General features: G+C 44.0%; 2 protein-coding genes across 2 annotated transcripts in view; one reads left to right on the plus strand and one right to left on the minus strand.

The window, feature by feature from the left end:
* The window catches only part of LOC310850032 (catalase), a 45,705-nt gene extending 42,011 nt beyond the window's left edge, over positions 1-3,694 (minus strand). The window contains exon 1 of the mRNA XM_083751046.1: positions 3,530-3,694. Coding sequence (XP_083607172.1) covers positions 3,530-3,553 — 24 coding nt within the window. The 5' untranslated portion in view covers positions 3,554-3,694. The remainder of the gene's footprint in view (positions 1-3,529) is intronic.
* Positions 3,695-3,820: 126 nt separating this feature from the next.
* The window catches only part of ABTB2 (ankyrin repeat and BTB domain containing 2), a 152,513-nt gene continuing 128,960 nt past the window's right edge, over positions 3,821-27,373 (plus strand). The window contains exon 1 of the mRNA XM_083749927.1: positions 3,821-5,328. Coding sequence (XP_083606053.1) covers positions 4,455-5,328 — 874 coding nt within the window. The 5' untranslated portion in view covers positions 3,821-4,454. The remainder of the gene's footprint in view (positions 5,329-27,373) is intronic.

Below are 27,373 nucleotides of genomic sequence, written 5' to 3' on the forward strand. Positions count from 1 at the left end.
TGAGGTATTGTGACTTTATAGGTCAAAACCAGCACTTTGAATTGGGCCCAGGAACTAATTGGCAGCCAGAGCAGGATTAGTGTAATAGGATCAAACCGTCTTGCCCTGGTCACTGAATCCTGCACCAGCTGAAGTTTTCAATATGTCTTCAGAGGCAGCCCCACATGTAATGTGTTGCAGTAATCAATTAATCTAACCTAGAAGTTACCAGAGCAACAACAAAAGTTAGGCTATCCCTGTCCGGATAGGGGTACATCTGGGCCACCAGCCCGAATTGATGAAAGGCATTCCATGCCACTGAGTCCATCTGAAGCTCAAGTGACAGAAAAGGAACCAGGAGTAGCCCCAAGCTACATTATATACCCGCTCTGACAGAGGGATATCGAAATTATTTCTGTGTTTGCTGTGGAGTCTCTCAGGAAATACACTACCGTTGCTGAACTTCCTTCTTACCAGAAGGTGGCACCCTTGTATCAAGCAATTACAGAACAGCTCAACTATCTAAAATACTAAGCTGCTATTGATGGGGCAAACCCACCTTTTAATTAAGAGAGAAAGGTATCTGTATTCCATACTCAGCTCATGGTTCAAAGTCAAGGTCAAAAGTGTGCAAACTTCCATACAAAGGCTTCTTTCAGAGTGCAGCATGCTGCCGTAAATGAACAGGCTGACAATCCACTCGTAAATGTTATGAGATTCATGGCAGATATATAAACTTAATTTATTTGTAAGCAGGCCCTGCCACATTCAGTTGGGCTTTCTCACAAGTAAATGGTGTGGAACATTAGGATTTCAGCTTTAAGTTACTTGTTTGTACATCAGTATACTTGCATATTAATAGTAATTTATTATTTGTACCCCGTCCATCTGACTGGGTTGCCCCAGCCACTCTGAGTGGCTTCCAGCATATATACAAACACAATAAAACAATAAACCTTATAAAGCTTCCCTATGCAGGGCTGCCTTCAGGTGTCTCCTAAAAGATATAGGTTTACTCATCTCCTTGACATCTGATGCGAGGGCATTCCACAGGGTGGGTGCCACCACCGAGAAGGCCCTTTGCTTGGTGCATCATATTTAGAATCATATAGTTGGAGGGACTGTCTGCAATGCAGGAATATGCAGCTGCCCCATCTGGGGATCAAACCTGCAACCTTGGTGTTCTCAGCACCACGCTGTAACCAACTCAGCTATGTGTTATGCTATGATTTATGTACAGTGGAACCTCGGAAGCCGAATGCCTTTGAACTCGAACGTTTCAGTTCCCAAACCATCAAAAACCAGAAGTGATTATCTGATTTTCAAATGATTTTCAGAAGCCAAAAGTCTGCCCCGCTCCTGCAGCCAATCAGAAGATGCGCCTTGGTTTTTTAACTGTTCCGGGAGTCGAACAAACTCCCGGAATGGATTAAATTTGAAAACCAAGGTACGACTGTATTGCTTAGCTTTAGAAGTCTACCTGGCAGATGTTCCAAAGTGAGCAGCTGTTTTAGCCTTTTGCAGCAAAACCAAGCAAGAGTCTTGTGGCACTTTAAAGGTTAGTACATTTCTTACTGTCAATGTCAAAAACCTGGGGAGTTGGGATCTCAATAATAAACCAGATTAATAAATCCAGGGCCTCTGCATTCCTGCAAATGATTGGAAAATACTCTCTTGGAAGCAAGAGAAGCTCCTTTGCTTGCCTAAGCTAGTTATCTTGGTCTAACTCTCCTGCCTCCATGGACTATAGTTGCTTGATCCCAATCATGACATCTGACCCAAATCCTTGACTCCTCCCACCCTTTCATCTTTCCATGTTGCAATAACAAAGTAGCCAAGAGCTTTATTAAAAGTTGCATTAAGAATGTGTCTTAGTTTCAACATATCACTGCCATGTTGTTTTCTGGAATCTGGAATCTGTTTTTCAGAGAGTGGGTGTTTTACCCTTAGGTATTTCCACACCAGAAATGGTGTAAACACATTTTAAATTGTTAATACATGCTAGAAAATGGAATACATTGTTTTAATTTTCAAACTTAAGAGTGTAAGAAAGGCTTGCTGGATCCAGCATCCTACTCTCACAGTGGTGAATGCCTAAGGGAATGGGCCAACACAGCTTTTAGCTACAAATACAGACCTGAACTATTTTTAAAAAACACTAAAGCAATACAAGACCAAAAAAAAGTCTTGTGACTTCTTAAAGACTAACAAATCAAGGACACACTTAATTTTGCTGCAACACTTTTGCAGCTCCCCACTCTGGAACTTATGGAAATTATGCCCTTTATCAGGACTGTCTTTACCCGGGGGTGCAAGGGGTGAGGGGCACCCAGGTGCCGAATTCTGGGGGTTCCCAGGTGCCCACCACTGAAGCCGCCTAAGCTCTCAACTATCTACCTGTTATGAAATAATAAATAATTTTGATCAAGCCAGAAAAACAAAATACATATATACCTAGGTATTACCGAAATGTATTGGGACGTGGGTGGCGCTGTGGGTTAAACCACAGAGTCTAGGACTTGCCGATCAGAAGGTCGGCGGTTTGAATCCCCATGACGCGGTGAGCTCCTGTTGCTCGGTCCCTGCTCCTGCCAACCTGTGTTTGATGTGTTCAAAAGCACATCAAAGTGCAAGTAGATAAATAGGTACCGCTCCGGCGGGAAGGTAAACGGCGTTTCCGTGCGCTGCTCTGGTTCGCCAGAAGCGGCTTAGTCATGCTGGCCACGTGACCCGGAAACTGTATGCCAGCTCCCTTGGCCAGTAAAGCGAGATGAGCGCCACAACCCCAGAGTCGTCTGCGACTGGACCTAATGGTCAGCGGTCCCTTTACCCTTTACCTTTACTGAAATGTATACCTGCGGTTTCACTAAAGGACTTTCGACTTTGTGCGCTCATTTACCAAAGACACATACCAGCGGTGGCTAAACTAACTTTGGGGATGTTGGGCGGATCTTTGCACCCCAGCGGCACATATGCTAAAGACTCCCCTGCCCTTTATCCCACATTAGCAGCACTCAGAAGCGCCTCTTTGGAGGCAAAGGCATCTTGGAGGTGCCTTCAACACCTGAGGCTTAAAGCAGCTTTTTCTTAGCTCAGGCAAACCTGTGCATTCATTCTGCGCCCTTCCTACTTTTAAAACATTCCCAAGTGGCCCAAGGAAGAAAACTCAAAGGCCTTCTTTCCCTGCTAAAAGCACAAGTCGGCAGCATCTAACAGCAAAGGAAACACCTTGAAATGTCAATTGTCACTAGATTCTAGCTCTGCAGATTTTGCAACTGAGCAAACACCTGGAGCACCTAAGTCCGTCTTGTGGAAACTGAGCGGTCTGACTGCCGCTGACGTCTGATTTCCCCCACCACCCCAGTTCACTGAGCTTGTGCAGAGGGCGGCAGGTGCAATTCAATGGACGCTCCCTCGGAAGAGAGAAAAGTCCACAAATAGTCCTCCCCAGCAAACCACGTTTTGCAAGTTACGCGTCGTCCGCACGGGGAATCGGGGGTCGGAAGAAACACGTGTCGGGCTTCAAGCAGGCGGCCAACACCCTCTTTACCTTTGCTTGGCGAGAGCGGGACATGACGGGACACGCGGTTTCTGGTCGCGCAGCAGAATCGCTCCAAGTTCTCCCCACTTGTCGTCGCGGCTCCTGGGTTTGTCCGCCCCTCTCTCTCGGGCCGTCTTTCTTCTCGCGCGCTCCTCCTCCCGCCGCGACGTCACAGGCCCCGCCCGTCGAGATTTACATACGGGCCGCCCAGCTCGCGTTTCGGCGGCGGGCCCCGCCCCCGGAGCCGCCGATTGGTGCGGCTCCCCGCAGGTCATTTGCATGCCGCCTGCAACTCGGTGCGCCCAGCCGGGCAGCACCAGAGAAGTTTCGCTCAAAGCTTCTGCAAGTGTCTGAGTCGGGGCGGGGGACGCGCGGCGGCAGCAGCAGCAGCAGCAGCTCCCAGGGCTGCCTCGTCCAATCGTCCTTTCTTCTTCGCCTTCTGGAGGAGTCCCGGTGTGACACCGGATCGCCGTCTGGGAAAAGGCTGTCCTGCCCTCGTGAGCCACCCAGGAGGCTTCTCTCTCCGCCGCTGAAGGGCGCCCCGTTGGGAACGGCACTGCCCTCTTGGAGCTTCTGAAAAGAGCTCTCTCTCTCTCTCTCTCTCTCTGCCTGATCCCCTCTTCTTCTTCTTCTTCTTTTTTCCTCCTCCTGGCCCCAGTATTTTCCATCCTTGCTCGAGGCGGAAAATAAATGATCTCACCCCTCGCCGTGGAATGGAGACAGCTGGCACCCAGCAGAACCTGAAGGAGCCCCAGGAGCTCGAGCGCAAACGGGACTCCTCTCCGGGAGCCTAAGGACCAGCGGGGCCGGCCAGCTCCTCGCCTCGGGCTTCTTTTGGAAGCAGCCCCGGATCTAGGGAGTTGGGTCCTGTGCTTGCTGCTGCCGCTTTTCTTTTTCCCCCTTGGCTTGGCGCGAGATCGCAGGTTCCTTTCCTATGGCTGGGATATACAGCTCCACTCTGAAGACCCTGGAAGACTTGACCCTGGACTCCGGGTATGGGGCTGGGGACTCCTGCCGCTCGCTCAGCCTCTCCTCTTGCAAGTCCAACTCGCAAGCCTTCGCGTCGTCTCAGCCCAGGGGCAACTGGTGGTACTACTCGGGCTCCATGAACAGCCGCAACAACAGCTGGGACACCGTCAACACCGTCCTGCCCGAGGACCCCGAAGTGGCGGACATCTTCTCCAGATGTGCCAAGCTGCCCGACCTGGAGGAATTCCCTTGGACGGAGGAGGACATTGGGAAGATCCTCAGGAAAGGGAAAGCAGGAGGAGGGACCAAGAGGGACTTCACCCAAGAAGCGGTGCGGAGGCTGTCCGTGTTACTGCGGAGACCCTTGATCCGGATCTCCAGGGAGGCGCAGCGCCTGAGCGTGATGCACTCCAAGTGCACGCGCTTCGAGATCCAAAGCGCCATCAAGCTGATCCAGAGCTGGTCGTTGTCCGAGAGCTGCGTCCTGGCCACCGTCAAGGCGCTCTCGCTCTACAGCATGAGCGCCGGCGACGGGCTGAGGAAGGGCAAGTCGGCCAGGTGCGGCCTCACCTTTTCCGTGGGAAGGTTCTTCAGGTGGATGGTGGATACCAGGATCTCGGTGAGGATCCACGAGTACGCGGCCATCTCTTTGACGTCCTGCATGGAGAACCTGGTGGAGGAGATCAAGGCCAGAGTAGTGGCCAGCCAGAGCCCCGACGGAGGCGGAGGGGGAAGTGAGATCTCCGCAGAAGTTCTGGAGATGGTCATCAACAATGATGCTGAGCTTTGGGGAGTGCTGCAGCCCTATGAGCACCTGATCTGCGGGAAGAACGCAAATGGTAAGGAGCAGAGCTGTCAATTTAGCAAATCCAATGGGCCCGATCAGTACTTTTTGCCTGTCTTCTTACTTTTATGCTGCTTCCTTGCATGGTTGGTTTTTGTGTTCTGATGGCGTTCAAAACTTTTATTTCGGTAAGACTTCTAAAGAGTCTGTTTCTTTCCAATGGGCAGAATATGAGTTGGATTGGGATCTTATGGAGTTGGCTTTGCCTTCAGGGCAAAGGCTGTAGCTCAGTGGTGCAGCATCTGTTTTGCATGCGGAAGGTCCTAGGTTCCACCCCTGGCATCTCCAGGCAGGGCTGGGGAAGAGCCAGTGCTAAATCATTAGGCATGCCACTGAGCTAAATGGACCAATGGTCTGATTTTGTATAAGGCAGCTTTCTACATTCACTGTATTTAGTGGTACATTCGCAGGATTGCAACTTAAATAAATAGTATAAACATACTAGATTATAGAATTGGAGAGTTGGAAGGGAGCACAAGGTCCAACTCCCCTGCAAGGCAGGATTCTTTTGTCCAATGTAGGGCTTGAGCCCCTAACCCTGAGAATAAGAGGCTCATGCTCTACTGACTGAGCTATATGGGTGTTCAAACAATGCCAGGGTTGTTCTGCAGAAGGTTAGATTGCCAATCGTAACTAGCTTAATGTACCAAGGTAAAATCGCCATTTGCTGCTCCACCCACCTTTTCTTCAGTCCCCACCTCCACTGGCATGTGGCCTCAAGAATGATGCTCAGAAGGAAATGCAGCCTTCAGGCAATAAATGGTTCCTTACTCCTGTCTTTTTTCCCTTACATACGTATCTTAAGTGTCATGCAAGATAACCAGCAATACAGCTCCATCACTCCAGCCTCCCCCCCCCCCCATTTCTATGAATATCATTGAGAACATTAAAAGTAACAGTTGGAGAAGCAGTCTCAGGAATCCATGTGGGGAGGAAACAGAATCAATGTACGGATGCCTGGCTCTACCATGGCATCTTTGGAGGTGTCCCACATCAGTTTCACCATAGCAGCAAGTCCATCTGAAGTTCGTCAATTTCACTTCCCTGCTCTTGATTGCACAAGTGAGATTGATAAACTCCTCTAAGGCAGGAAACAGAGCTGTATGCGGAAGTACAGCAACTCATTTTAAGGGCATGTTGTCACAACTACTTCAGCCACAACTGGTGGCTGTGGGAAAACACTCCACCCATAGACAAATCCCATCTGCATCAGCCTGTGGCTGGGTGGTCATAGGCATGGCATAGGCAAACTCTAAATTTAGCTTGCAGCAGTTTGGGCATGCCATGGACAAGTAGTTAAGGGTCAAAGAAAACTCCAGCATCCATCCCATTCTCACAGTGGCAACCAGGTGTCATGACTAGGAGTCAGTGGTAGTAGCCTTATCCGTCATGAACTTGTCTAACCACCTTTTAAAGCCAACAAGGTTAGTGGCTGTCACTATATCTTATGGGAGTAAATTCCATACTTTAACTGACCACTGTGTGATGGTCCTTCCTTTTGTATGCCATGAATCAGTTTAATTGAATGACCACAGGATCTAGTATTGTGAGAGAAGGAGAACTGTGGATAATGTTATTTTTAAAATGTTATAAAAAGGTAAAGGACCCTGGACGGTTAAGTCCAGTCGAATTCGACTATGGAGTACAACGCTCATCTCTGTCTTCAGGCTGAGGGAGCTGGTGTATGTCTGCAGACAGCTTTTCTGGGTCATGTGGCCAGCATGACGAAACTGTTCATGCTGTTGCTTCGGGCGCAACAGGACACTCTGATGGAATCAGGGCAGCACTGTGGTCTAAACCACCGAGCCTCTTGGGCTTGCTGATCGTAAGGTCAGCAGTTCGAATCTGCATGACAGGGTGAGCTCCCGTTGCTCTGTCCCAGCTCCTGCCAACCTAGCCATTCAAAAGCATACCAGCACAAATAAATAGGTACCCCTGAGGCAGGAAGATAAACTGATAATGTTATACTACTCTATGTGCCTAAGATGCTGTCTGTGTAGCCAATATGTATAAACTACGGTCAATTCACCAAACTTCCCAGTGTCATACATTCTTCTGCTGGATGCATGTGCAATGTATGCATACGTCTTATAATGTGTTTCACTGGTCCTTCTTCAATGGTTATGCATTGCAAATATGCAAATACCATCTTTGATATTTGTGCTACCTAGACACAGTAAAATCTATTCCCACTCGCTATCCTTAGTGTCAGAAGTAAAACAGTAGGAAATGCAAGGATATGTTTTATATCTTAACTGTTTTGTGTCACTGCTACTTTTGTGGTGCATTATAGAGAGAAACAGAAGAATAAATATGGTTAAGTATGTTGCTGAATTAAAGAGTCCCTAGAGAGAAAGAGTTATCTCTGAAGAAGAAACTGAATGAACAGAGGCTTGTTTTATATGGAAATATAAACAGATATGAAAGGAAATGGTTCTAAGTATTCAGAACATTTAAGTTGCCAGTTACGTAACATTCACAAGTTGCACCCAAGCGTCAATTAGTCATGCAAGGGACTGGTTTCATTTGACAATGTTGTATGCTTTTTTTAGACCATTTTGTCAAATTGTATTTATTGAGTTATAAATTCTGATCTCCCTGTGCCTACATGTGCATTTAATTCAGTTTCAGAAGTGTGTTTATTGTGTTAACGGGACTGGAATGCAAGACTCTGACTATTCTAATAACTTTCACTTGCAATTTGCAAAACAAAATTGATGTTGTGGTCCTTGGATAGGAGAAGAGTTGAGGCTGAATTTTCTTCGCGCGCTCTCTCTCTTTTTCAACTAAGAATAAAAGTATGAGGAGGAAATGTCACCTTATTCCTAACACATTTGTTGTTCTGAGTTGATGCTGGATTACTCTCCAGAAGTTAATATGCACACCCCAGAGTTACTGAGAACAGTGGATTGTCTGAATAGTCTCAATCTTCTTTTAAGTTAAATTACTAACAACATGTTTGTTTGTTTGTTTGTTTGTTTGTTTGTTTGTTTGTTACACTTGTATTCCACCTTTCCTCCAAGGAGCTGAAGGTTGTGTATTATAGTTTTCTTCCCCATTGTATCCTCACAACAACCTGTGAGGTAGGTTAGCTATTGGTCCAAGGCCATCTAGTGAGCTTCAAGTCTGAGTGGAGATTTGAACCCTTGCCTTCCAGGTCCTAGTCCAGCATTCTAACCACTGCACCAACCCATGGACTCTATTGGGTTTTATATGTGCAGAGACAACACACTACATGAGGCAACTGCTCTGTTTAACTTTAAAGACTGCATGGCTGCCTTTAAGGAAAAAAAACAAAAATGTCAGGCGATCTGATCATTGTTTTCTATGAAATGTGAAGTCTAGGTCAAAAATACTACAACTTTGGAAGACTGTGTTGCCTGGGGCTATAAGAGATCAAAGTAGGCAGTCTTTCTTTCATGTTTGAATGCAGTTCACATTCTATTGCTTGTGTCACTGGTTTTTCCATATATCATCACCAGGATGCAGGCAATGATTATAGCAGAAGGTACTGTATAAACTTCTCTCTGATCCTCAGAGTATCTCTTCTTTGGTGCTAGCCCACCCTCTATGAATAACTAAGCTGAATGCCAAGGATGGGGGCATTTCTCAGCCTGAGACCCATATTCTCTTCTGTGCAACCTTTTGGATGTCACATGCCAGTGATGGGCAGAGCCAGAAGCAAAGAAGGGCAGAACAATCAATTCCCGTTTCCCCTTTGTACAATGAGCTAGTATCCGCACACACTCACTCAGTCCTTCATTCAGGCAAGCAAGAGTCACCAGAATTCAAAGACACATCCCATCCAAGCAAAAACATTCAAGGAGCCTGGGAAATGAGAACAGGTGAGGGCATAGGCGCCGACTCCATGGGGCCTGAAGGGGCCCGAGCCCCCTCAAAAATTCGTTTGGGGGGGCTCCGCCCCCCCAATAATTTAAGAAAATTATTAGTTATTATTAGTTAATTTTGTAAAATCACAAAATTATGTTGGTATTTTTTATTTTCCTTGTTTGACGATAGTTACCTTTTAAAATACATTCAGTAATGAGTTTAAACAAAGCCACTCCCGATCTAGAGAGGGGGTGGGGTTGCGGGCTCTCGACCCATCAACAATCTCGCGGGGCTGGCGTCAGCCCCGCGAGAAGCGGGGATTCCCCCTAGCTCATTAATATTCACCGCCCAAGGGCGGGCCCTCCTCACTGGTTCACTTAAGGTCGGGGCAGCCCGGGGCTCGCCCCTTTCGTTCCCCCAGCAGCAGCGGTTTGGAGGTCTTGGGCCCCCCCAATATTTTTTACAAGTCGGCGCCCCTGGGTGAGGGGTGTGGTTGGGGAAAGTCCCAAAGGTCAGACAGTGATGCCTGAAGGGCCACCTGCCGGAGGCTCCCCATGCCTGCTGTATGCACTGCACTTTGGGCTAATTATCACTGCTGCGGATCAGTAGGGCAACCATCAATTAGTAACACACCTTGTGCGCTTCGTTGTATCTCTCTACTTGGGATCTCACAGTAAGCACATTGTGCCTTTGTTCCTTCTCTTGCTTATCCACAGGCAAAACTGCATTCATTGCACTTGGAGAGGCAGGAACAGTTGTTAACTAGGTGCAGTGTAGTCGCTGGAAGTGTGGATTTGTCCCTGGTTCGGCTCAGCTATTATCTCACTGGTTGCCTTAGGCATGCCCCTATCTCTCAACATCAGCCATCCTTTTCCATCTGCAGTATGGGGATAATAGTGTTGACCTACCTTATAAGGTTGCAAGATTACTTAGCTAATGCATGCAAAGCACCTTCAGCTGTCGGTAGTGTTTATATACTTAACACTATATATTATTTAGTTTTAGGAGTTTCACTATAATAAGTTGAAAATCTGGACTATGTGTTTTTTAGGGTTTCTTTAGGGTGCTTCTGGGCAGAGAAATTGTGTGTCAGGGTGATTATTCAGCAAACCTGAGTTCCTGGGCTGATTCCCTTAGTTCAAATGACAGCCTGAGGGATTAGTAGAGTCAGTATCACTAGCACTGCCGAAACTGGCAATGGTTAGACAAAACATCTGTGTAAACCTTTGCCCTTTCCTTCTGGAAACTGCTCACACTTTTGCTTGGTGCTTAGGTATGAAACAAGTAGTTAGGAAGAGTCCACCTTAATGTGCTTAGTAGATGAGCCCTCTTTTTCTGATCCCATGGAAACCAAGGGCAAAACAGAGTTTTCTTCTATATGTTGCATACTCAAAACTCACAGTGGCTTGGTTAATATGGTATTTTAAGCCATAGTTAAACCAAACTATGATTTACATGTAACTATGACCATGCTGGTGCATACTGATGATATCACAAGTCCTTTGTTCATCCCCGGTTCTTGCTGATATGCTGCTGGGAGGTGCAACGTCTGAACCTGGACTTGTGGTTTGTTTGAGGGAAACAAACCACAAGAGATAAGCCAAGAACAGAACATGGGTACAGTTATACATTCACTTTTAAACTATAGTTTAGTTTAACTATGTCTTGAAGGGGCATGCAGACAAGTACTTATGGCCCGGAAAAATGCTGGTTACATAGAAAGTTGCAGAATTGTGAATAAGGCGAAGGCTGGAATATTTTCTGTGAAGTGTGTGTTTCTGTATTGTCATCAACATCCCATGAGTCAATTTTATTAATTGCTGAATGGACTGAGTTATTTGTGTATATATGCAAATATTTCAGGATAACTTTCTACAATAATGTGGAGGAGGCCAATTACATCTGTTAATTAATCACATCCATATTCTCTTTCTGGAAGCAATATTTGCTTTGTTCAAACACTTTGTAAAAAGGGAGTCTCTCTCTCTCTCTCTCTCTCTCTCTCTCTCCGTGTGTGTGTGTATACAATTAGAAACAGCACATTTGTCAGTCCTAATGAAAAATATGCTATGCCACACAGATAAAAGGGACGTCAGAACCTTAATATAAATAACGTAAGTATCTAGTGAACACACATAAAACAGAGTACAAAAGATTCTAGAGATAAACATACTCCATTTAACTCTTAAATGAATTAGTTAAATTGCTTTTCTCATAGAGATCAAAGTGGCTTATATTAATGTAAATGGTTAATTTTGTAATTGAACCCCCTTTTGAAAATCTTTATATGAGAAGCAAGATTCCATTCTAATTTTAGCTCTTCCATACACATGAATGAAGACATGGGTTGTATAAAGGCTTATCTAGCAAATTTTATGAACAGCAGTTGATATACAGCACACAGATATTTTTTCATTGAAACCTCTATTTTTTACTTTTAAGAATTACCGTATTTTTCGCTCTATAACACGCACCTGACCATAACATGCACATGGTTTTTAGAGGAGGAAAACAAGGGGAAAAACATTCTGAATGAAACAGTGGATGTATCATTTTTGTGCTTCATGCTGTGGCCACAGACATGTGATCTGATGGTGAATTTGGGGTGACCCAATGCAAAAATCCTGAGAATCCCTGTGGATCCATGCTTTGTAACCACGTTTATGCACCATTGCAGCCCCAGGCAACAGTGGGTGTGTGATTTTTGGGGGGCAGGCTGTAGCCATAGACATGCTATGTGCTCTAATGGTGAATTTGGGCTGACCCAATGCAAAGATCCTGAGGATCCATGTGGATCCATGCTTTGTAACCACGTTTTTGCACCATTGCAGCCCCAGGCAACAGTGGGTGCATGATTTTTGGGGGGCAGGCTGTAGCCATGGACATGCTATGTGATCTGATGGTGAATTTGGGGTGACCCAATGCAAAGATCCTGAGGATCCATGTGGATCCGTGCTTTGTAACCACGTTTTAAGTGGGGAGGGAAGGAAAAATATAGAAGGGACAAGGAGCAGGAGAGGGGTGTGCGGAGAAGCAGCTGGCTAAGAATGCAGGAGAGGGGTTTAAAGGGGAGGAAAGGAAGGCAAAAGTCCACCCACCCACTCAAGCCAGCCCTCTCTCTCTCTCTCATCTGCATGTTTTCCGCTGCCTGCCGAGTCCCCAGACACAGCAGCAGCAGCAGCACCGGAGCACGGACACTCTGCTTTCCTCTCTACTTGCCTGGAGGGAGGGGTTGCCTGGAGGGGAGGGGATTTCACTGCTCTTTGTTCCGTCTGAGCAAACAGCAACCGAAACAGAACAGGGTGGGCAGTAAGACCCTGAGACAGAATGCAGGAAAGCAGCAGCCTCCTCTCCTCCGTGAAGGCGCAATATGATTTTTGCCTGATTTTTGCCATGCACTTGGGACAAACGGCTCCAGGGACCACACATTCGCTCTATAACACGCACAGACATTTCCCCTTACTTTTTAAGAGAAAAAATCTGCGTGTTATAGACGGGAAAATACGGTACGTACATAGATAATGCTGATTGATCAAGCAGTGAAAATTCAGTTGTATAGACCCCCATATCATTCACCACTAGACACTAAAAGATGGCTTTATGAATCTTGAGAAACATCATTATGATAAATAGAAGATAACAAAGCTGTATGGTGCCATTAAAGATATAGCCATTAGCATACACCAAAGATTTTCTACCTTTTGAGTCCACTGCTCCCTTGATCAACTACATTCCTTTTGCGGCACCCTTGTGGGGCTCAGGAGCCCAGTTATGTAACCCCCTTGCCTGTAGAGCTGGCAGCCTCTCACTCTTTTTCGAATACCCTCCCTTGTTCCCTCAGCCTTCTCTCCTCTCCCCTCTCCTTGGGAGTCTTCTGGGCAGGCAGCTGCTGCCCCTGGTTGCATCCCTCTGCCCCAAAGAGAGGTCCTCCTCACACTGCCCCACAGGGGCCTAGGACTTGTCTGTCCATTCCTAACAGCAAGGGCTGGCAAACTGGCTGGCTGGGCTTCCTTACCCGCTTGCTTGCTTACTCCAAGGCCGCCTCAGCTCCTGGCAACCAGCACCCCCTGGCCAGCCCCAGAGGCAGCATCACCTGGGAAGCTTGTCACCAGGACTGCTAAAACAAACAGCTGTGCAAGCCTTTGGGAAGCAAAAACTGGAGAGGGCATCAGAGGAGCGAGGGAAGGAAAGATGGACAGAGGCCAGTGTTGCCCACGACACCCTTGACCATCATTCAAGGCACCCTAGGGTGCCATGGCACACTGATTGAAAACCACCGGCATACACATTTAAAAACAAAACAGAGGGATTATACATAGAGCAATGGTTCACTTAGCATGAATGCATGGACATGTAACCACCTGGAGCAGAACTCGCGATCACTTTTCTCCCGGGCCCTTTTTGCTCCTGTTCCTTCCTGAGCAAAGCCATGGTTTGGCTTAGCATGATGTATAAACCAGACCACAGTCTGATTAATTTGTTTGCATACGAATGGCCACAGATTATTGGTTCTAGAAACCAGCTGAAGATGCTTCTAGAAACTAGCTGAAGATGCTTGCTTGCTCAGTGGTTTTTGATTGGAAATGTTTCTTCAATGAGCACTGATGGTCACCATTGAGGTGGGACCCAACATGTCCTTGAGAAGTGGCTGCAGAAGCAGCTGGGAGATAAAATGTGACCAGCAAAGAGACAATGTTCTGAGTCTTCGAGATGGTTGGAAAGAGAGCCTTGTGGGACTCAAGCTGCATGTTATTTGCTTTGGAAAAATTGATGCAACTTTAAAGCACTATATTTCCCTTTGCTTGCCAGTTCTCCATACATAAATATGTGTATATTTGTAAATAAATGAATCACAAAGCTACAGGAAGTCTCTAATAAGGAAACAGAGCTTGTAAATAGCTTCCTTTGGAACTTAATCCAGCTGAGGTAAGTGGGGCAGCATGAACATACAATAATACTATTATAGATCTCATCTTGAAAGTGTGTAGATAGTCAGCCAAACAAATACAGGCTCATATTCTTAGAAGAGCTAAACCAGATTATGGGCCAAGTAAGTTTTCCAAGAATTAAAGCAGTCGTCCAATAGGAATAATTTCACCAGGGTCTGCCCAATATGTTTTGCTCAGTGAAACAGAATTTTTTTGTCACCCCCTCTCCAAATCAATGTGCATAGTACTCAAGGCACCTCTTCCTCCTCTCTGCCAGGAAAAATACAATACTAGTAAATTAAATAACTAAAACTTTGCTGCCCTTTCATGACACTGAAAATCAGCTGTCTGAGGTGGCCACCTCACTTTGTCTAATGGTAAGGCCGACCATTATATTTCTTTCTTTCCTCTCCAACATGAACATGCATCAAATCCCTGGTCGAGTTTTATTTATGTCACTCCATAAAATATTATTATACCAGACCAATAACTTACCTACTGCAGTGAGGCTGGCTTAGAAAGCTACATCACCGTTTCTACTTTGCATTTTTAGTATCAAGCAACCGAAGGCATTGGGATCCAATTCCCATAAAGTAAGGAAGTCCTTCAGAATGTTGGTCTTCAACTGGTGTGTCCTGACTAAAGTGGGGTCAGGTTCCAACTTAAGGCGAGTCACACCATGGCACCACTGCTGTTCTGCTTTTCAGGGGGAAAGCAGCAAAAAGACAAAAAGTTTACAGCTAAGGGGAAGGAGAAAATCCTATGTTACAAGTTGGCAGTAGTGGGTCCCACGTTAAAGGTAGACCCCGTCTTCAAGATTGTCAAGCAGTTGCTTAATTGTATGGGTGCATTGATTTTACTGATTAAATGAACTCATATCAGACAGGAACATGGATGGTGTATTTATAGCTCCTTAAATAATGAAGCACAAAGCTTCAGACCTGTGGAAAACATCCAAGGCTATGTTTGATTAATGGCACATCTCTTTATATTTATTTCCTTTCTCACCTTTGCAAGTTAAATACAGAGGAAAAGCTAGGGTGTATTTTAAATTGTGCTGGTAGGAATGAGCCATTATTATTTTGGTGTTGCATTTCATTTTAATGACAACACTGAAAATTGGTTTGTTCTTCATTGTAAAGCCACAGTTCTAATTCTCTGTTGAGATTCATGTGCCGAACAGTGAAATTACCTTGTAATGTGTGTTATGTATTCAAACTGCTTTCTGGTTAGCTGAGCTGAACTAACTGAAGTGCTCATAGAGCATCTCATTAATTTTAATAAGCTATTATTGTCACTGCTACATTCTGTGGGATTCTATGCGCCAGGGGGAAATAGCTGCAAATGTGATCAATAAACTAGCAAGGTAAAAGAACATTACTCAGCTTATGGTTGCTAGAAGTGTCTGGATAGCAACATCATCATGATACAAAACTGTTCAAAAACTCTTTGGCCTGGTTCATCATGTATTACTCTGAATGTCTGGTTTTCAGCAATAAAATGAATCATATACAGTCAGCTGTTTGCTTGGAAGGACTGTACATGTTGACTATGCCAGGGCAGTCCCCACCCTCTTTGCAAAATGACGGGTTTCCCCGACAGGTACAGTCAGTCTGAATCATATAGGTAGCCCTTAATACAAAAACAGCCTAGAAACACAATTAGATTCTCACACCCTCTGACACTCCAATGGCAATCAAACTGCCAGGATAATTTAATGGGTTCTTCTCTCATGTAGGCCTGTCTCTTGACTGTCACATCAAGCGATGACTTGGTTGTGTGAACTGGCCATGATAACTGTAGCACCACAGATAAGAACATCACTAAAATGCAATGCTTTTCAACGGAGTTGATATTCACACTCCCTAAAAGGCTGGTTCACATGTCACACTGAAAGGCAGGTATATTCTGTCTCCACTCATGTACAGGTGTTTGTGTGGGGAAAGTGTACACTTGCTGATGTGTGCAGCTCAGCTCTTGTGTGCATTGGTTCATAGAGTGTACACTCATAGTGAATAACTGCATGATAGTAAATAACTGCATAGTGAATAACAGCTCAACTATTTATACAGTAAATACAGACGGTGCATTCACTGAATGTAATATGTGAACAAATATACAGCCTTCAAGTGTAGAAATATGAAGTGATGTGCATGTGTGAACAGGTCCCAATATGTTCCTCTTGTTAATGAGCTAAGTTCTTATGCAGAGATCACAGAGTATTTTATTATGTTAGGTACATAACAGCCCATTATGTAGAACTGACATATTACCTGTAGGTAGGGATGGAAAGCTGAGTTTTCTCAGGGGGGTTTTCTCCCAATCTTGAATTCAGTTTTCCGCAATTTGTGATTTATTTTCTTTGATCCTCATGAAAACTCACCAGGATTTTTGTGCCTGTTTCGCCTAATGCACATATGCAGTTTTGACTAATTTACACATTTTTGTAAGCAGATTCCCCTCATATAATGCATTTTCATATGCACATATTCCCCGAATTTATCCATGTTTATATTCATTGGTTGATTGATGAACTGTATAGCAAAATCCACATAAGTGTGAATTTTGAGAAATTGCTTTGTTTAGATTCACATAGTTTCAGAAAGTGTGAATCTTGTACATTTGACTTTAAATGAGACTTTAAATTTCTCCTCCATCCCTCCTATAGGGCATGTGTGGATTCCTGTCACAGATTTACTAGCTGTAATGTGATAAGGAACTGTCTTATATTTTGGTCACATGGCAAAGTGTTAGTAAGACATTCTGGGGTATCCGTTTATTTGTCATAATTACTTAATCTTCTTAAACTTCTCAATTCTCAGAATCAGAATTGGTGGAGGAGGAAAAGTATGTTACTGGAGCTCTAGTGTGTATAAGATGGGAGCTGAAAGAGATTGTGAAACCTGGTGCAATTATCTGTATATATGTTTCACAAGAAATGTGAGGTTGGTGATCAACCAGTTGCTGCGGTCAACAAGAATACTAGCTCAATAAAGCTACTTGTTGCCATTGCCTGATGGTAACTTGGAAAGAATAGCAAGAAAATGCTATAGATAAGCAAGCAAGAAAGTTAATAGGTTAAAATGATGCCCATGTTTCTGTTTTACATCTCTGAGTTACAAGCTCTGTTTTAAGGTATACTTTTAAAAAAGGGAGGGGGAGCTTTGTGTTCTCACAGTAGCCCCAAAGGAATCATTGTGCATGTTCAGGAAACCTACACATGACTTGTTACAATTGGCAGTCACAGCCGTGGAGTGGCTTAGATCTGGAACAGCACCAAGTTGCAGCAGGGCTGCACCAGAATACATTTGCCGAGCTATGTGGGCGGACTGCTTGCCTTTACAACAGCTGGCTTTGCACAGTGGCAAGTCCCTACTCTTTTACAAGCACTGAGATTTATGCAGGTTAGGTGCCGTGAGGGATTCCTATTGCAAAGTTATTTCCTCCTGAAACTGAAGGTTGGTCTTTGGAAATCATGGTAAAGAAATGACCTACATATTTAAAAACCAACAGTTCTCCTGCAGGCATTCATTCAGAAAAATGAGACCTGTCATTGCCTATCATCAGAGTGAGGTGTGTTCCAGTCAAAGCCCATCCGATTAGGGCTGTGCTCTGACATTTGCTCTTTGCCCTGACTGAAAACAAAGGACCTGGTGGGTTAGGACAGTCAAAAACTAACCCTGGCTGATTCCCTTTTAAATAGAAGCATCTGGGAATTGGAGGTCTAGTTTACATTGGTGCTGTAACCATAGAATATTTGAGGAGATAGATATCTGACTTGGCACTGCTGTTTCGGGCACTTGTTCTGTGTTGAAGATGGAAGGGAGAAGTGTAAGGACATGTCGACACAGCACTTTATGATTCAGAGGGGCTCATTACTGACTGTGGTACTGTTCTGATTCCCAGGCCTACCTTGCAGCTAGTCAGTGTGCCAAGTCCACATTCAAAATCAGAGGGTCGATCAGCACCAGCAAAGGCTGAAGGTCAGGAAATGAGGTTCAGGATCAATCCAAGTCTGAAGTCAGCATCACTGACGAAGGAAGGGTGGGTACAGTCCACCCTGGGTGTCATTCCTGAGGGGGGTGATGTCACCACGCTACTCCCCTGGGACACTTGGTCTGCCCCCTGGGACACTTGGTCTGTATGACTGGCCCCATAAACATGGAACTTACAGCAGCCTATCTTAGGGGCAGGCAGACTTAAGGCTCAGCAGATCAGATTTGTTTTTTACCTGAACCACAAGATCCACGAATAAATGTGTGGTGCAAAAGTCATAGACGGAGGACTAGGGAACTAGAGCCCAATAATTTGCTTTGGGTACCAGTGCTGGACTGAGAATAACTGAGAGAGAATAACTTGTTATGTGGAAATACAATGCACACTTTGTATATTATATGCCCACTTTGAAAACTGGAACTGTTGTGTTGCATGTTAAGTAATTACAATGCCCAGTAGGCGTTAGTGGCTGTTAGTTGTGGCAGTTAGTAGAAGCTTTTAAAACAATGTGATGAGATACCCAGGATTACAATGCAATCCCAATAAACCCCTCACCCCTTGCTTGTTTTGCTTTACTGAAAAGTTTATGGGTTGGATTGTCCACTATTTGCCAGGTTAAAAGGTGTTCCAGCACAACCAAATGCAACAGTTAGTGAGACCTATTGAGATAAGTGCATTGCTGATTGTTTTATGTTTTGATTATTGTATTTTAGATTAGGGTTTAATTTTGTTTTGAATGTTGTATTTTCAAATGTTGTTAGCCATATAAAGGACAGGAAATATAACAACAACTTGTACAACTCTAATAATAGACGAGTAAGGCAACATATTGAAAGTAACAGCATGTATCTTCCGTGAAATGATCTATAAGGAAATATTTGTTCATGGTACTTCTGTTTTGCATGATAAGGAACGATCAGGAGCTCCTAGATTATGTAGCAAAATCAAAACTGTGTGAACCATATTGTGTCACATTACACTGTAATTTTGCAATCCAGTAATTACAGGGTTGATTGTTGCTTGATGTTGCTTCAAACTGTGAAGTACTATATTTAACTGTTTAAAAAAGCAATCCCATAATTTTTCTTGTGCAGATTTGCTTATCCAAGATAAGTGGTGGTATTGGTTGAATGGCACCTAAGACTCAAGCAGGGAAGATGCTGTTTGTTAAGGGAGGGAGGAAAGTGGTGTTTTGGTGGTTATACTGGTTTTGTATTTTTCTACACAAATGCCACTATATTGCCTCTTATTATGATACATGTAAACATAAATTATGTTATCATGCATGAAATATATATTTCTGTACCCAGTTAGGAGTGAGCCTTTAGATCAATGCGGATTTTACAAAGAGGATTAGGAGTGGAGATGCCTTCTGCAGATGAACAAGAGCAGAAACTATCACCATAGAACACAGTTTAGCACACTAAAAAGCAAACTGGATTTAATCTGGAGCTCATGTAGAGTCAGAATTAAATACACAAGAGCCCAAAGGTCAGCATTCTCTCCCTACAGTGGCCAACTATACACCTTATGGGAACCACACCTTATGAAGCCCTCAAGGAGGATATAAACATAGGAGCACTCTCCTTCTATTGCTCCCCAACATTGCTGTTTCAATGTATTCTGCCTCTGATATTGGAGGTGATATATAGCCATTGTGACTAGCAACCATGGTAAGCCTTATCCTCTGTGAATTTGCCTAATCCATTTTTTAAGTCATCCGAGTTGCTGGCCATCACTGCATCTTGCGGTAGCAAATCCCTTAGCTCAACTATGAATGGTTTTTGCCAGTTCCCACTCTGAAAATGAGTGATGGGGAATTGAAAATAAATGGCTACGGTATGCATCATGATATGCGGACACAATTGGATCCAGATCTGAAATATATATTTTCAGTAACTGTCAGGGTTTCAGGGACAGAGAGCAAGGGGGAGGGGTCCCAGGGCGACGAGGAAGAGGACGACGACGACCCGAGGTTGTCAGTGAGTCCGTCAAGTGAATCCAAGGATTCCCAAAAGGGAGCCCCCCTGGTCAGGCCAAGGGGCAGTAGAGAGGGAGGCAGTCAGAAGCAGGGGAACGAAGGGGGAATCCCCAGTGGGGGCTGGAGATCGGGACCGGCCTCTCCGTCGGAACGGAGTGAAGGGGGTGGAGTTGCCAGTGTGTCAGAAAGAGCAGAACAGGAAGCAGAGAGGGGAAGGAGTTCGGAGCAAAACGTCCTGCCGGAAGGGGAGGAGTGTAGTACCGAGAGTAGCGTAACGGTCGAAAGGAAGGTCAGAGGCAACGTACGCGCGCCAAGTTCAAATGTGGAGGCGCGCGGAAATGAGGAGAGCCCTGAGGAGGAGCCTGGTCCCAAAGCACGAAGGAGGGGGGAGCAGGCGGCAGAAGACTCAGCCTCGGAGGAGTCCCGGAGGGAGGGAGCACAGGGGGGCAGGAAGACCCTGCGGAAAAGGAAAGAGAGGAAAAGGTGGAGCAGTACAAGCCTCTTAAGCTGGTGCAGGGGCGGGACTGACTCAGAGGGGACTTCTAACATCTAAGGGTAACAGATGCGGAGCCACGGAGCTTGGATGTAACGACAACAATGTTCTTCAATAAAACCTTTTGTATATATCTTGGACTGGACTTTGGTCTCTTGTGAGCTGGGACCTCGGGTGGCTCTGACAGTAACTGAACAGCTTGATTGGCATATTACAAAGATCTGTGCCATGTGCCCAAGAGTTCTGTATTTGTACTGGAACATAGAACCAGAGCACTGGAAGGGACCACTAGGATCATCAATTCTAGTCCAACCCCCTGCAGTGCAGGAATACTTTGCCCAACATGGGCCTTGAACCTGTGACCTGAGATTAAGAGTCTCATGTTCTGCCAACTGAGCTATCCTATATTTGATGTAATGATAATGATTTATATAACATTCCAAACTTTTCCAAGTGCTTCATATACGGTATATTATCTCAGTATTTCTGACAACACTATTGTAAGGAAAGTCATTTTTCCCCCTCTAAATTTTGGGAACCGAGGACATGGCTTGCCTAAGACAATCTCGTGGATTCATGGTAGAGGTGAGATTTGTACTATACTACAATAGCTTTGCATGTGGGGTGATAGTCTTCTGCCATTCAAGATGTCGTCCAAAACACTCTTGCATAGGTACAGATATCGCAGAATACAGTGGAAACTATTTCCAAATAAATGTCCTTAGGTTTGAGATGAAGCATAGGCATTAGTCCCCATTTTGCATGGTTTCCCCTTCAAAATAGCTCATCTAGTCATCATACCATTCTTTGATTCTATGCTTTAGCAAAGTTGTGTAAATAAACTTACAAAGGTTAAGCTTTCGCTAATATTTATGCCAACATTTTAACTTGATCATAGCCTAAACAGTTTTAAAATGGGAGATGTTATAGTTATTAGTAGCGTGCGTGTATTCTAAGGAGCTTCCAGTACAATAACTTACATTTTGTTCTTCGCTTGCTTTATCGTATTTGTTTAGTCTGAAGATCACTTGCATATTTTCAGCAAGTTCTTGGCTTGAATTTGCATTGAATTGTCAAAAATACACTAGTGTTCATGAGTACATCTTTTCCTTCAGGCATGTGGAGATGGCAGATTTAAAGAATTGGTTTCTGCTGGATTGCTGTTATATGATCGCCATTGGTTTTATGGTTTTTATGTTATATTTGCTGTATTGTATTTTCATGAAATGTTACATGCCGTCCTAAGAGCCTCCAGGCAGAAAGGCAGGTTATAAATACAAATAACAACAACATTCCTCGTTGACAGTTTAGAGCAGGAAAATATAATTGATAAGTAACAATTTTGTATGGGAACTCATGAACTCTCCCCCTCTTCAATTTATAGAATTATTTTCTAGTGCTCTTGCAAGTGTACTCATTGATAGTTTTGTCCTTGCCAAGAACCATGTATTGATTTCAAAAGGTGACAATGAAGTCATATATCTGTAACTCCTTTTGTTGACTCGTTCCCAATTAACTGCTGCCAGTCTGGTAATTTATCAATAAAATTCAGGAATCCATTAGGTGGATCACGATGCACCATTTGGTAGCAGCTGATTTATAAACTATATTGGTTGCAATCCAGGGGTAAAAAAATAGACATGCCTCAACTCTCATAAGCGCACAAATCTGCCAACACATCAAATCTTAGAGATATTTTGGCACCAACCACACACACACACACACACATGTATTCACACACACCATACTAGTATTTATTATTTCTTTGCAATCCCATTTTTATTCTTATTGGCACATATGGTTGTAATTATTCCTTTGTGATGCTTGGACAGGCCACAGTATGTGGGTGTGTGGGTGGGTGTGTGGGTGGGTGTGTGGAGACTCCCTATGCAAAGTCATCATTCTATGCAGTAAGCCATTCTAAGCATGAGGCTTACCCATGGCCAGTATAGTATGTGCCCAAGTCCTTAGAAAAACAGTCTTGAGCAGCATTTGGATGAGTGGTCTGTCAATCTCAAAATATATAACCATCAGGAAAAATACAGTTGCTGGGCACCACCCAGTCAAGGATTAAGTACACTACATCTCAGAGATTTCAGGGTCGGAGATAAGAATGTGCTTGGCTCTGTCTAACTGAAGTAAATGAGACTTAATGTAGGGAAAGCCAGGCCCGAAATTCATTGTAGATGATATCTTGTTCCCAGAAGTATTAAGTCTATTGTGACAGCTCAGGATGAGGGCTTAATTAGAAAACTGAAGCCAGCTACAACCTTTTCTCATTTGTGAGAATGCCCAAAAATGATGGTCAGTGGTCTGAAAAGAAATTAGCAGACAGTATTACTGGCACCGATGCCCTTGAAATGTTTTCAAAGAAGACTTGCAATTATCCACTGCTTTTTCTTTTGCATAAAAGTGATCCTGACATTTCTCACAGCACAAAAATTAGCTTGACTCTAAAATTGCCATCATAGGAAAAAGGACCTAATTTTACTTTTATTCATCATTCATCTTTGGGGGTTTTCCATTAGATTGTGTGTGTGAGAGAGAGAGAGAAGAAAAATTGGTTTAGTGCAGTAGGTTGGACATTTCTCCCGCAAGCTGAAATCTCCACTTAAAAACCCTTTAGATTCCTTTCTGCCACTTCCTACTTGCCTATAATTTGAATGTCTTTTTTGTTTGTTGCAGACAGTGAATTAGTGGTGTTCATTACAGGTCATTGTTGTGTAGAATGATCTATGAGCCAAATATCTGCGTAAGACTTTTGGAGAAAACTAATCCCAGCCGGTGAAATACCAGTGCTACTCACGAATGATAGCTTTAAACTCTCTGGCTTGCGCTGCAGCTACTTTAGGTATTTCTTTCCTTGTTCCCCCCCTCTCCTTCACTGCACAAAAGGTCACAGCTGCCTTAAGGCAAACAGCACCTTCAGAATTAAGATAGATTGACTTTACTAGCAGAAAGCCAGCACTTGAAACACAGCCAAGACCTAGGTAATGGGTTTGCTATGGAAGAAGATGCTAAACTGGCAAGAATCAATTGGACTGGAACCATCTGCAAACCCTGTACAATTTTCTCCTGTTGCCACGGGCAGCAGACTCAGACAGGAAATCATGGTAGGATGGGAAAAGATCCAAAATACACACAAATAGTGTCAAGCTTTTAGTTAACAGAACCTGAGAGAACAGCAGATGCAGTGCTACCAAATAAGCAAAGCAGAGCGGCACTGACTTGATTTTAGTAGCATTCATATTTTAGTCTCCTTATTTTAAAAGCATTAATATTTTCCACACTCAGGCACTGCGATTTTAACTTAGTCTTTCATATATACGGGTCTTCATTTATAGCTGCATTACCCTGTGACCCTACTGAGTCAGTTCACTTACAACTTGAACACCTGTGGTGAGTTAGAGATGGCAAAGGAACCAGTCTATATTATGTAAGAAGAATCATGTTAGATCAGACCTTAGCATATTGAGGTTCCATTTAGTTGCCATGACAAACGGCCACAGATAGACTACCCTACATACATTTTCAATCTCCTTTTAAAGACATCTAAGCTAGCGATCATCAACACATCCTGTGGCACTGCATTTTGTCAGTTAATTGTGAATTTTTTTTGAATAAGCACTTTCTTGGGAAAGCCCTCAGTCTACAGCCAGTCAATTCAATTGAGCACTGCAGAGTCACAACATTACAAGAGAGGGATAACACTTCTTTTTTTATCTGTCTGCTATCTCCACACTGTGCAATTTTATAAATGTTGGTCATCTTTTTTTACTTCTAAACCAAAAAGATGCAAAAGATGTTTTAATCCTTGCTTTGTTTTACAGGCATTGTGCTTTACCCTTTGATCATATTGATGGACTTTTCCTGCACTTTTTCCAGATTTGAGATGGGAGTATCAGAACCTCATGCATTCTTCCATATGTGCGCCATAGATATGATCAAAGTGCACTATGATACTGGATATCTTCTTATCAGTCCTGTTCCTGTGCCTAGCGTGGAATTCACCTTTTCATTGTCACCATACACTCATTTGCCATTTTGACTATTGCTGAGCCTAGGGTACACTGGATTAGTTCTCACTCTGTTCATAGCATAAAATGAAGATTTTTATTTTTTTTGCAACGTAGAAAGATCTGAGTGCATGGAAGGATCTGGGTGGAAGAGAATTAAGGACTTGCTTGCTTGATAGAGTTCAGTGTGTCCTCATGTGATTCTTTCCATTTAAAGTTGTAGCCTTGATCCTAGTAAAGAATCAAAATGAACTCCACTTTCATTTCTGCACATTGCTTTGCATGTTATGTACTTGGCTCTGCAGTGGGCAGCATCAATCTCTTACTCACAGCTTGAGTATTAATACTCAAGGCAGGGAACTCTTCCCCAGGAACACAGTGCTCCCTAATCATTAAACTGCTACCTCCATGAATCATAGAATCATAGAATTGTAGAGTTGGAAGGGATCACAAGAGTCGTCTAGTTCAACACCCTGTAATGCAGGAATCTCAACTAGATCACATGTGACAGGTGGCCGTCCAACCTCTGCTTGAAAACTTCCAAGAAAGGAGAGTCCACCACCTCTCATTGACTCATGTTATGCTTGTGGTCTACTAAGACCCCTAAATCCTCTTCACATGTACTACTGGCAAGCCAAGTGTCCCCCTTATCTTATGTTTGAGCAGTTGGTTTTTCCTGCATTTGTGTAGAACCTTGCATTTGTCCCTATTGAAATTCATTTTTTTGGTTTTGGCCCTGTTCTGTTAAGGTCATCTTGAATCCCATTTCTGTCTTCTGCTGCTTTGGCTACCTCTCACTGTTTGCTGTCATCTGCAGATATGATGAGCATACTCTCATCCAAGTTCTGTACAAAGATGCTGAACACAACCAGCCCAGGACAGAACACTGCAGCACCCCAGTTGTCACTTTTTTCCAGGATGACAAGTAACCATTAGGGAGCCAAACCCAAAATCAGTTCAGCTGTTATTGCACGATTTGCAGAAATGTGCACCAAAACTTTCCATTCGTAAGGAATGGACTTTTCCTACTCCTTCCTGAGAAGTTACATCAAACCAGTAGAGAAGCAGGGAGGAAATACAGCTTGTACTTTGCAGCTACAAGCCTGGAGATCTGTCAGAAAAATTGTTCATACTTGGCATGTAAGCATGACTTCATTATTTATAAGACTTTGGCATGACTTTATTAATCTTTTAAACTTCTTTTGACTTCTACAGTTTCTGAACTTCTTGTAGCTAGCATATGAAACAGAGCCGCCAATCTCAAGAGTTCATTCACTGTCTCTTCCTGCAGGGATATTGTCAAATTCTGAATTATGGATTTGAGCTGTCAATTGCATGAATTAAAAACTTTCCATATGCAGTTCTGCAGTGTTTTTCAGTGTGAACTGTATCGCATACAGGACACTGGGTCTAAATCTTGGCTTCCTGAGCTTTTCATGTAAGTAAAAAAAAATCTAGGCACCCTATGGCAGAAATGGAGGAGGAATTCATTTGACACAAGTCACTGTTGGCAGGAGGGGGGGGGGGATTGTGGAATAAGATGGAATGTTCCTAAGACAAAATTGTAAGAGCTCTCTTGCAGTAGGCCAGGGGGCAAGCCAGGGAAAAGAGGTTGGGGATTTCCCCCCACCACCAGAATGCTCACCAAATGCTGTCATCCTATATGAACATAAGGAAAACCCATCCAGTTCTCACAGTAGCCAACCAGATGTCTATGGGAAACTGGCAAGCAGGACTTGAGTGCAACAGTACTTACTTGGGAGTGACTGAAATCAGTAGGACTCAGATGTGAGTAAACATGGAAAATACAGTGGCACCTCGGGTTAAGAACTTAATTCGTTCCGGAGGTCCGTTCTTAACCTGAAACTGTTCTTAACCTGAGATGTGCTTTAGCTAATGGGGCCTCCCGCTGCTGCCAGCGCACAATTTCCGTTCTCATCCTGAGGTACATTTCTCAAGCTGAGGTACTACTTCCAGTTTAGTGGAGTTTATAACCTGAAGTGTTTATAACCCGAGGTACTACTGTATGGAGCTGCATGTTACCCTCACAACATGGATATAGATACACACTGATACAGGAGAATGCAATTGACAGAAACTACACTCCAGTCTTAAACACACTGATAAAATAAGAAATAAAGGCCAAACCAGACATGTGTGTGTTTGCTAAGCACATGATGTCTGGTTTGGCTATAAAGTAGGTGTGAACTCTTCTTTTATCACTAAATGCAGCATGGTTGGTGGTGATGGTAGTGAATCTACCATTTTACCACTGCTCTAAGACTTTCCCTAGCTCACTTCTGGTATTGGAGCTAGGCGTAGGGTGGAATGGAAAAAGCAGAGCATGGAGAGGTGAGGTGATGTAGGGTCAGATTTCACTCCTGTCCCACAAGAGCTTTGCTTAGTGATAAGAAGAGACCCACCCCTCTGCATATCCCCACTAAAGAGAATGCTGCCGCAAAGAGCTGGTATGGCAAAAGTTAAAATTTAAGAATGTTGGATCACTTTAATGTCTATTTGAATCTTTTGCAATGCTCGGTGTTCCTTCCTGCCACCCTTCCTAAATGGCTGTAACTTGCCCCTTACAACATCCCAAAGCAGATTAGGCCACTGCTCCAAATATCTGCAAATACTGAAGCAAATTCCATGCTGGGGTCTTCAGCTGGAGACTCCATGAAGTCTGTCTGTTGGGAAGGTAGACTGAAAACCTTGAGGTTCCAGACTCCAACCATTGCTGCCCAAAGCAGATCATTTGTAGCACATTAAACAAGGGATCTTAGGTGTGGTCTTCCGGG

The sequence above is a fragment of the Podarcis gaigeae genome, assembly GCF_964106915.1.
Source record: "Podarcis gaigeae genome assembly, chromosome: 1".
Classification (NCBI taxonomy): Eukaryota; Metazoa; Chordata; class Lepidosauria; order Squamata; family Lacertidae; genus Podarcis; species Podarcis gaigeae.